The sequence below is a fragment of the Lipotes vexillifer genome, unplaced genomic scaffold (assembly GCF_000442215.2).
Source record: "Lipotes vexillifer unplaced genomic scaffold, Lipotes_vexillifer_v1.1 scaffold1404, whole genome shotgun sequence".
Classification (NCBI taxonomy): Eukaryota; Metazoa; Chordata; class Mammalia; order Artiodactyla; family Lipotidae; genus Lipotes; species Lipotes vexillifer.
The window spans coordinates 529,425-541,246 of record NW_006796463.1 but is presented as its reverse complement, the minus strand read 5'-3'; the positions used below and the strand labels follow the sequence as shown (position 1 = coordinate 541,246).

The 11,822-nt window shown below is 33.7% G+C and overlaps 1 protein-coding gene across 1 annotated transcript in view; it reads left to right on the top strand.

The window, feature by feature from the left end:
- The window catches only part of MGAT4C (MGAT4 family member C), a 359,247-nt gene extending 348,666 nt beyond the window's left edge, over positions 1–10,581 (top strand). Inside the window, exons 5-6 of the mRNA XM_007468628.1 lie at positions 5,645–5,792; positions 9,410–10,581. Coding sequence (XP_007468690.1) covers positions 5,645–5,792; positions 9,410–10,551 — 1,290 coding nt within the window. The 3' untranslated portion in view covers positions 10,552–10,581. The remainder of the gene's footprint in view (positions 1–5,644; positions 5,793–9,409) is intronic.
- Positions 10,582–11,822: the final 1,241 nt, after the last annotated feature.

Below are 11,822 nucleotides of genomic sequence, written 5' to 3'. Positions count from 1 at the left end.
ATATATATATATATATATATATATATATATATATATATATATATAGTGGTTCAAATATGTATCTCTAATTCCAAATAAGTTAGCCGTCATCCCTATCTGAATTAATATTGCATAAAATCATTGTAATTTGTGAGCTTTAATTTGAAATACAGTTGACTGTTTAACAATGTGGGTTTTAAGGGCACTGACCCTCCAGGCACTCAGAAAAACCTGGGTGTAACTTTACAGTTGGCTCTCCATATCCACAGTTCTGCATCAGCAGATTCAGCCAATCTCAGGTTGTGTAGTGTATTACATATTTACTGGAAAAAAATCCACTTATAAGTGGAACTGCGCAGTTAAAACCTGTGTTGTTCAAGGGTCTGCTGTAAATAGAATAAACAAAATTTGCTTAAAGGTGTTACTCCTTACTTTCTCTACTTTTCTATATTATCAAAAATTTTTAAATCCCATTGTCTAATTAATGATACTAATTGTGCTATTTTGTTAAGAAGGAACATTTTATTACAGTGTGTGACATCTCATTTGGATTTTGAATAACACTAAATGACCACCATGTTATACATTTATGGTCACTGAAAAGTAATATAGATCCTTAAGAACTAAAGATAATATTATGTGAAAGCTATTCAATAGTTTAAAAATGGTAAAATTAGTAGATAATTTATGAATGAATTTTAAGTGAATTATGAAAGTATGCAAAAGGACATATTCTGACTAATTGTGAGAACTCAAATTGTTTCTATTATTCATTTTTGTTATAATTATATAATTTCATGTCTGATGAGAGTACTATGAAAGTAATATGGAGAGTAATTCACTTTTTCTATCTGAATTGCGCTTAAGATATCTGGGAAAATTCTAATCTTTATGCAATTATTCCTGTTCACATATTTCAGAAAATCAAAGCCTTTGGACAGATAGAGCACCTGGAAATACATTCTATCATACAAGCATGCTAAAAGTTTCAATTAATATCTTAGCTAGAGACAATCTCACAATAACTACAAAGAGCATTTCCTAGTAAAATGTTTTATTAATTGAACATGATTTGGTAACTACCTACTATTTGCCAGATACTATTCTAAATATATCCTATGAGCCAACCACATGATCTAAGTTTGTGCAGATCCTCTTAGGAAGTCTTCTGTAAAGCATCTTGCTTCCATTAGCATTGTTCTTTGATGGCAAAATTCTGTCAGATTCCTAGATCTTGACTCTGCCTAAGCCTTTACTTTCAAGTATAGCTCTTAATCTTGTGGACTCTTCATTCTATCATCCTTAGTCAATTCATAATACTGAAGTTAGCACAGTTAATAGAATTTGACTAGGCATGATTTAGATAAACATAGCAAACTGGAGAAACTTACTAATGATATGCATTTTAGATTTTTTTAAACTGTTTATTAGGTTTATGAAATTTGAGGACAGTAGAGCAAGGCCCAGGTGATCCAGCTATAAATTTTTTTATAAATTTATTTATTTATTTTTGGCTGAGTTGGGTCTTCGTTTCTGTGCAAGGGCTTTCTCTAGTTGCGGCAAGGGGGGACCACTCTTCATCGCGGTGCGCGGGCCTCTCACTATCGCAGCCTCTCTTGTGGAGCACAGGCTCCAGACGCACAGGCTCAGTAGTTGTGGCTCACGGGCCCAGTTGCTCCGCAGCATGTGGGATCTTCCCAGACCAGGGCTCGAACCCATGTCCCCTGCATTGGCAAGCAGATTCTCAACCACTGTGCCACCAGGGAAACCTGATCTAGCTATATTTTAATTAATAGAATTAAAGATCATAGAGGAGCTCTTGATTAATTTAATTTTGTGATAAAAATTTATTTCTTGCATCTGTATGTACTGGTAGAAATATATCACATCTTGTAAATCAAAAACATGGTATTGGCAGGATGCTTGTTGTATTCAATGATGATGCATATAAGACACTTACAAGTGAAATTTCAATATTTAACTTTAAGTAGACAAAAGATTATTGTATGCAGCAAACATCCTTATGTCTTTTTGGAATAGAACAGCTTCAAATTCACTATAAAATGTGTAAGAATTAATAGAGTATCCATAAGAAAGTCAAACACTATTGTTCTCTTTATGCATTTCTATCTAAACATAGGTCCTAGCCACCTAGTTAAAAAGTGTGATTTAATGAAATAGCTCTTACTAAAGAGTACTTTCTCAATGAAAATTTTCTTACTACATTAGCCATATATCTAGTCAAATTTGCAAATCCTCCCAGGTGCAGAGAAGAGATTGTTTGCTTCTTAGCTTTAAAAATTGAAATTATTTTTAAATACTTATGTTGTTAGAAAAAGTGAGTTAAAATGGTTTTTAAATACAAGCATACCCCCATATTGACAATTCAATGATAGTATTTATATTAGTTTAATTTTTCACTGTTTACTAGATGATGTTTTCTACCTAAATTGCATTTTGAGCTAAATTTTATCCCAAGGCTTAATATATATAAATATTTGAAATATTCGCTAAATCATTTGTGTAAAATTTAAATTGTTCTTCTAAAAATGTCTAATAACCATGGAAAACTGGCCTCCTACTAGGATATAATGCAGTTTCTTTTTAATACTTCTCCCTTTTCAACCCTTTTATCTGTGCTTTTTCAGTCTTCCTGAAATTATCTGACTTGATTTTCTTTCTTGACTCCAAAATATCACAAAGCATGCAGTTTTCTAAGCAGAGACATTAGCAGGTTGTTCTTTTCTGTTTTTCTTTTTTTTTTTCTTTTTTTGTGGTACGCGGGCCTCTCACTGTTGTGGCCTCTCCCGCTGCGGAGCACGGGCTCCGGACGCGCAGGCTCAGCGGCCATGGCTCACGGGCCCAGCCCCTCCGCGGCATGTGGGATCTTCCCGGACCGGGGCACGAACCCGTTTCCCCTAAATCGGCAGGCGGACTCTCAAACACTGCGCCACCAGGGAAGTTCCTTTTTCTGTTTTTCTTAAATCAGGGGGAAATAATAGTTATAATTCAGATAAATCAGATAAACAATTACAGTAGTAAGGTCTCTGGAGTTATTTAGCACATCTATTCTACTCTACTTGCTAGAAAAATCTATCAGTGGCCCCCAAATCTGGGCATGTAACAGTTTAGTGTATTGCTTACATGTTAGGGGCATATGTGCCTTTCAGTGGGAAAGAAAGTCAAGTTCAATGTAAGAGACAAATAGTATTACAAGGCAAACTAAATAGAAGAGACACTGCATATCCAATCAACTTAGCCTCTCAGCTGTGAGCATCTTCAAAGTAGCCACCAGGGTATATATTTAGTCTGTAGCTAGTCCATTGAATTGCCTTCCTATCCAGAAAATGATTGTCATAAAGCTTTGTCTTATTGCTGAGAAATACACTACAGCATAGTAGCTACAGAAAGAAGGTATCCAGGGAGAGCCCGGCTGTTCAGATAGATGCTTCTGGAAAGCAGCCAACAAGACAGACTCAGGTGAAAGTTGCATGATTTATTTATGCTGAAAAGTGTAAAGAAACCTGTTCTTGAGAATTTAATAAAGTGCTTTCATGTAAGTTTCATTTCATTTTATATTCTGTTATGTCCTTCAAACAGGATGAATGTACTCTATCTTATCACAGAAAAGGTCTGGATTTTTACGTGTTCACGATATAATTCTTAAAGAGATATTCAGTATCCTATTAGAATGTGATATCACATAAGACCAGAATGGTAAAATCAATTCAGTGTTGTGACTACTGTGATTTTTATAGATATTTCTTCTACGCCCTATTGACTGTGTACACCATTACATTACTATTAAAGCAGCTGATGCAGAACTGAGTCTCTGCTTACCTTTTAGAAATCCTAAACTTGTTCATTTTAAAACTTTCGTGATTTTTTTAGGTTTTCAGAAATACAACAATGAAAATATTTATGTGCAATGAATTTAAAATAATCAGAATTCAATGGATATTCAATGAGTACAATTTATAAGAAAACTAGCCTCCAAAGTTTAATATCATGTATTTTGAAACTCTATAATTTTACAGATGGCAAATACATTATAAATCAGACTAAAGTATTTTTTCTTTGTCTAAATCATCAAGTCAATATAAAATATAGAAATACAGTATTAAAGAGCAACTATAGGTTCATAAACATAATTGAATATACAGAAGAGATATTCAGAATGAATCTTCATTTATCAAGGACCAGATTGATAGCGCTTCCGAGTCAGGGTTCACTACTCTCAATTTTTATTCTAAGACAATTTCAGCCCTGCCATAGATTTAAAAGTTTGAGGTAGTCACCTTTTCCATTTATATTTAAATTTGACACAAAGTAGTGAATGTTCCAGTTGAGGTAAAGTTTGTATTTGAATCCTTTCTAATATTTTAGAACAAGGTTTAATTGATTAAAGTTTTATTGACCACAGCCAAAAACATGAGGACCAAGTTTATTTAATGCATTCACTTTCTCTGTAGTTTTAATGGCATGCCCATGCCTGACCTGCCATTCTTATACTGAATAGTAGAAAGATCCACATAACTCACACAGCACAATAGACACTTTGCCAAAAAAGAAACGTTTCTTCCTAATTAGTTGCCCTAATATTCTACCAGTGGTACTAAACCATATACAAAAGCCAAGCAAGTCATTTTGCTAGTAATGTATAACCAATAGAGGCTTGATCAAATGGTGATTAGATAATCAAAATCTACAACTGAACTTATATCAAAGGGAGATAAAACAAAGCAATTACTGGTTAACAGGATATTTTTAAAGCTGAATATGAACGTTTTCTTGAATATAAACCATTCTGAAGATTGAATGACATAATTCCAGTATCAGATCGATAATGAGGGTCTTAAATAAAAAAGGACCAAACTTCACCTCCATCGGAATACTCCCCCTCCCCCTCTACACCCACAAGAAAACATCATGGAAAAGACTAGTATAAGGTCTAAAGACATTTCCTTGAAAACTTTGTACAAATGTATCCTAATTGAGTTATCTTGAAGACATTTGAAAAAAATACTACAATGTCACAAGGACCATGTCTGTCCATTCTCACCAGCCTTCGATTATAGTGGCCACATAAGTGACTGACTAAAATTTTTTGATTAATAAGTTATCCAGACTCCAACTGTTATGTTCACTGCTGCATCCTCCTAATCATTCCTAAAATTTCAAAATCACAGAAATAATCTGTGGTCTTTTATTTGATAGGGCTTGAAGAAGAGAAACTAGTTTAATATGACTCAAATATGGGGACTCTAGTGAGAATTAGCTTTACATGAAACTGTAAAAGAGATTACTGTCAAGTTTTAAGGTCCTTAAATTATTGTAAAGAATTTGAATTTTAACATGAAGGCAGTAGGAGTTTCAAATAGAGATTTTTTTGTTATTATTATCAAGAGAATGCCACTATTGATATATGCTGTAGAAAAGCAATTGTAAGCATAGTATAAAAAGTGGAATATAACTGGAACAGAGACTCTAGGTAGGAATTCAGGTTAAAGATAATTATCTACAGCTTGTGGTGCCAGTAACTGAGATTTATATAATACCCGTATTATATATCAGACCCATATATTTATTGTGTAAGGAGAAAGTTTATTTAATCCATGACCATCTATTATTTATTTGTTTTCTCTTCCTTCTTCTTGGCATTCAGGAAGGAGACAAACAACTTGTAAGGGAAACATCTACACATCAACTGAATCCAGAACGCTATGTGCATACTTTCAAAGATTTATCTAATTTTTCAGGAGCTATCAATGTCACCTATCGCTTCTTAGCTGTCATGCCTTTACAAAGAAAGCGTAAGTATCCTTAGACTTTTAAAATCAAGAACAATAAAATATTTTGTTTTAAAATGATAACTTTCTTCATTTGTATAACAATAAGTTTATGGGTTTTACTAATATAATATATTCTTTGGGAAATAGTTCAGTGTTTCTTCACAAATTGCAATTATTCACCGATCCAATTCCATTTAATAACAACAAAAAAATTAAATGCCTAATTGTGACCTGAACTTTTTTAACAGTTTGCTATAGTACCATGTAGAGAGGCTAGGAAAAATCAATTGACTTAAAATTTTTAAAGTTAGCTTTTAAAAATAATTATTCCCGGGCTTCCCTGGTGGCGCAGTGGTTGAGAGTCCGCCTGCTGATGCAGGGGACACGGGTTCGTGCCCCGGTCCAGGAAGATCCCACATGCCGCGCAGCGGCTAGGCCCGTGAGCCATGGCCGCTGAGCCAGCGCGTCTGGAGCCTGTGCTCCACAACGGGAGAGGCCACAACAGTGAGAGGCCCGCATACCGCAAAAAATATATATATATATATTCCCATAGTAATACAGTTTCAAACATTAGTTTGGTTTTTATGACATGCCACCAGCTTGAAGTAATGAAAGTCATTATATTTGTTTCCTAAGATACCATAACAAATATCACAAACTATGTGGTTTAAAACAGCAGAAATTTATTCTCTCATGTTTCTGGAAGCCAGAAGTCTGAAACGAAGGTGCTGGCAGCACCACATTCCATGTGGGGGGAATCCTTCCTTGCCTCTTTCAGTTTCTGGTCGCTCTTGGCATTCCTTAGTTTGTGGCAACAAAACTGCAATCACTGCCACTATCTTCACATGGCCTTCGTCCCTTTGTCTCTCTGTCTCTCTGTGTCCTCTCCTATTTTTATAAGGACACTAGTCATTGAATTTAGGGCCTAATCTGAATCCAATATTATTTCATCTCGAGATCCTTAACTAATTACATCTTCAAAGACTGTTTCCAAATAAGGTCACAGTCTGAAGTTCCAGGTAGACATGAAATTTTGGAGGAATCTATTCAATCCACTACAGACACTTTGGATCCAAGAAGTAACATAACTACATTTCATGGATTTCAAGACATTATAGATTACAGAAAGTATCATGATATAATTGATGTACCACTAAGAAAGTATAAGCATTATCAGTTTTAAGTTGTAAGATGCCATCAGTTGTGATATACAACCTGATTTTAAAATATTTCTGTGTGAAAAATATGAGTTTTAGAATAAGTGATACACCATGATATCATGAACTTCTTAGTAGATCGTGTGGAGACCACAAAAATTGAGTTCCCTGTTAAGAAGTGTTTATGCAAATGAGTTTGTGATCACCAGGTTGAGGAAATTGTAACAATTCAGCTTTCTTTAGATCTTTCTTTCTTTCATTTCAAATGTCTACTGCTCTTACACACTACTTACTAGGTATTACACCTTGCACGAGTTTCCTCGTCTCACTGTGACTTAGTTTCCTTATCTATAAAACAGGAATGTTGATAAGTGCAAAGCTATCTCAAAAGACTGTTTTGAATATTCAAGATGCATATTACGTGTAAAATACTCAGACTTCTGCCTTTTATGTAGAAAGTATTCTATAAGTATTGGCTGTTATTGAGTATTAATGAGGGCTGGTGTCTTGAGTTAAATTGTAACAGATAACATGTTAGCTTTTCAGTAGAAGACAGGATCATAAGCCCAGGTATTTCAATGAAACATGTAAATTTCTACCTCTCTAATAGACTAGTAAAAAAGATTTTTCTTGGAACGGGCTTTTTCAGTATTGCGCAAATCAAATCATGTAGGTGCCTGTCTTGAAACAGTGATCTTGGTGAATATAAACATTTCCCTATTTTCCAAATGGTGGCTCTGAAATTTTATTCAGTTCTGAGTCATGGTGAGAATTAGAGCTTTAAAAAGTGAAAACATTTTAATTAGAAGACATCTAATGCTTCTCAGAGGTGAACTGCCATTTCACAGCATTTTATTTTATTCTCTAAAAATATCTAATTTCTAATTTTAGGTTTTAAATATCTGAATAAAAATTTCACCAGACAAAATTACTACAAGATGTGTTTTACAATAAAGAAATCAGTTGAAATATCTGTTAAGGTCTTTGTTAAGGTCTTTGGTCCATTAACAGATATTTCATCAAAGAATATACACAGATGTCAGAAAAACATATTCAAAAATGTTCCACATCATATATCATCAGGGAAGTACAAATTAAAACAATCAGATAGCACTAAACACCTTTTAGAATGAACAAAATGCAAAACATTGATGACACCAAATGCTGGCAAGAATGTGGAGCAACACGAAATCTCCTCTGTTGTTGGTGGGAATGCAAAATGGTACAGCCCCTTTGGAAGAGAGTTTGGCAGTTTCTTCCAAAACTAAACATACCCTTATGACATGATCTAGCAAACACATCCCTTGTTGTTTACCCAAAGGAGTTGAAAACTTATGTCACACAAAAACCTGCACATGGATGTTTCTAGCAGTTTTATTCATAATTGTAAAAACTTGGAAGCAACCACGATGTCCTTCAGTAGATAAATGGATAAGAAAACTGTGGTACGTCCAGACAATGTCTGGTAGGAGCACAACCATGCCTGATGGTTCAGTCTTATAGTTGATGACAAAACCCATTAAAACAGAGATGGAAAATCTAGAGACCTATAGTAACAGGATGAGAGTGAGCCTGGTGAGTTCTACAGTAAATTGGAGAAAACATGGCCTGTCTTGAGAATATAACTTTACCTGGCCCAAGATAAATGTTGCTTTCTATATTGAAGACACAGTGTTACCCGATATTTTGAATTTTCAGTAAAAGTTGGCCTTAAGGATTATTGTTTAAAATATCCTAAAGCTTTAAGTGTTGGCAGCTGAAAAAAAAAAAAAAAAGAAAGAAATCAGTAATATTTATGTCTTAGAACAATACATCATACGTTTAAGCAATAATGCAGGTTTTCAAAAATAGCTTATGATTGTTTTCATTCTAATTAGCATACTAGATAAATTTCAAAGTAAAATTGTGAAGTCCACTTATGGATTATTCTGGTACAAGATAATAACAGTGATTAAAGAAAGATGCAAATATATGGCATGTTTTCTATGAAAAACTTAAAGGTGATTAAAAGAATGAGTGACCCTTAATTTTCTTTTTCATCATCTGAGACTAGTTTGTCATTCTTAACTGGATGAATTCTTGTCTCCTTTTGCAGGTTTTTTTTAAAAAAAAAAAAACAGTGTCAATGTTATTTAAATATCTGTCTTCTCTAATGGGCATATATGAGAATATTAAGCTGCAGAACACCTTAAACCATATATCTTATTTCATAAACAAATGTTTAAGCAATAGAGCTCATACATCATTGTGCTTAAGGTGTAGTTTTTCCATAGAAAATATCAATTATATATAAAGTACTATAACCTTTATATATTTAGCATAAGTCTTTAATGACAAAATGTTCTATATATAATCATTCACTTAGATTTACTTAAGAGAGTAGCAGGCTTAAAGAGAAAAGAACTTTTATCTTTTTTTCCTATGTTATTCAAAACCTAATTTCACATTTAATTTGTCTTCCTTCTGAATTCTTTTGTTCAGGGTTTCTTACAATTGGACTTTCATCAGTGAGACGAAAAAAAGGAAATTATTTACTTGAGACAATCAAGTCAATTTTTGAGCAATCCAGCTACGAAGAGTTGAAGGAAATTTCAGTGGTGGTTCAGCTAGCTGACTTTAATTCATCCTGGCGTGAGGTCATGTTACAGGATATTACACAGAAATTTGCCCACCATATTATTGCAGGAAGATTAATGGTTATACATGCTCCAGAGGAATATTACCCAATCCTGAGTGGCCTTAAAAGAAATTACAATGATCCAGAAGACAGAGTGAGATTTCGTTCCAAGCAAAATGTAGATTATGCTTTTTTGCTTAATTTTTGTGCCAATATTTCAGACTATTATGTAATGCTTGAAGATGATGTTCGCTGTTCAAAAAATTTCTTTACTGCCATCAAAAAAGTCATTACATCCCTAGTAGGAACTTACTGGGTAACCCTTGAATTCTCTAAGCTTGGCTATATTGGAAAACTTTATCATTCTCATGATCTCCCACGTTTGGCGCACTTTTTATTAATGTTTTATCAAGAAATGCCTTGTGATTGGCTACTGACTCATTTCCGCGGTCTGTTGGCTCAGAAAAATGTGATTCGTTTTAAACCATCTCTCTTTCAGCACATGGGTTATTACTCATCATATAAAGGAACTGAGAATAAGCTGAAGGATGATGATTTTGAAGAGGAGCCATTTGATATCCCAGATAACCCTCCTGCAAGTCTATATACCAACATGAGCGTTTTTGAAAATTATGATGCAAGCAAGGCTTATAGTAGTGTTGATGAATACTTTTGGGGAAAATCACCGTCAACAGGAGATGTCTTTGTGATTATATTCGAAAATCCAATTGTAATCAAAAGAATTAAAGTGAATACTGGAACAGAAGATCGACAAAATGACATTTTGCATCATGGAGCCCTAGATGTTGGGGGAGATATTAGATATTTTAAACAAAATAGACAATGTGTTACTTACATAAGACTAGGGGAATTCAAAAATGGAAACTTTGAAGTATCTGATGTAAATCAAAAAATTCCATTTGATATACATTGTATGAGGATATATGTTACCAAAACACAAAAGGAATGGCTGATTATTAGGAGTATTAGCATATGGACTTCTTAGCCAATTAAATCAATATGTCCAGTTACTGAAGCAGGTCTTCCTGTTTCCCTTTTGGCTACCTTCCTCTTTTGCTCCCTTTATCCTCTGGAGGGAAAACAATGGATCAGATGTTCAAAAACTCATTTTGGCAGTTTGATTTACACATAGTCAGCATACTTTTACTCTAATACACACATTTATTTTAACTTATGAAGTTGAGGATCAGTTCACAGTTAATGCTACTTTTGTTTATATTTTAATGTTATCATATTACTTTCAAAATTTCATCTGAATGTCAAAAAGTGACATGAAGGATTTCAAATGAGAAAATGTAGTTTGTTGGATGGTGAATCTTGAAAAATAGTTGCCACTGTATGCACTTAGTTAAGAAGTGACTTCATTATATCATCAGATAACTTTTATTAAACATCTCTGTGACTATGCAGTTGGTTAGAATGATAATGTTTTTTTTTTCTTGTAAACTTAGGTTTCCATAGACTTCTGTACATCTACAATGAATACCTCCTTATAGAAGTGATGTCTTTACAACAGAATTTTGTGTGTAGGTGGGGTGATGGAAAGAAAAAAAAAAGACTTAAAAAATATCTTCCCCTGACTATATAAAAAGGGACATTGTTCAATGTATAAAAACTTGAACACCTATTGTCAATAAATTTTCTGTGGGAAGCAGTCTTTTTCTAGTTTCCCTTTTGCAAAGAAGAAGTTATGCTCAATATTTTCAGGTTCCATTGGGTACCTGCATTTAATAGAAGAAATTAAAGAAGGCTTATAGTTAGTCCATTCTTAATGAACATTTTCAGTATATGCAGAAAATTTTTGAAATTGATTTTATATGTTTTGTATTAAAATTCATATGATTGAAACCATTGTGATTTATCATATACTTTTTTGGAGTTCAAATGGACAGACATCTTCTGAAGGAGAGAAGTAAGAAACAGAAATCAGTCACTTCTACACACAGCTAGTTCACAGCAAAGCTAGAATGAGAGATCAGATGTTCTGATATCCAGACAATGTTCTTTCCCTTATGTAGAGATTAGTCTTCACATAATTTATGCTTTTGGTTCTCTGGTACGTGAGTCTCATAATAAGTTATTCTATCGGAAATAGCTTGTATAATTCTTCTGTGAGTCATGTTATCATTCTATAAAATAATCCTAAAGTGTGCTAAATGATGCTCTTGTGGTATATGCACCCAAATGGTAAGCAAACTTGTCAAAATTTTACTGTGAGGGACTTGACAATAGTATCCACACCATGGGTCCATTAAA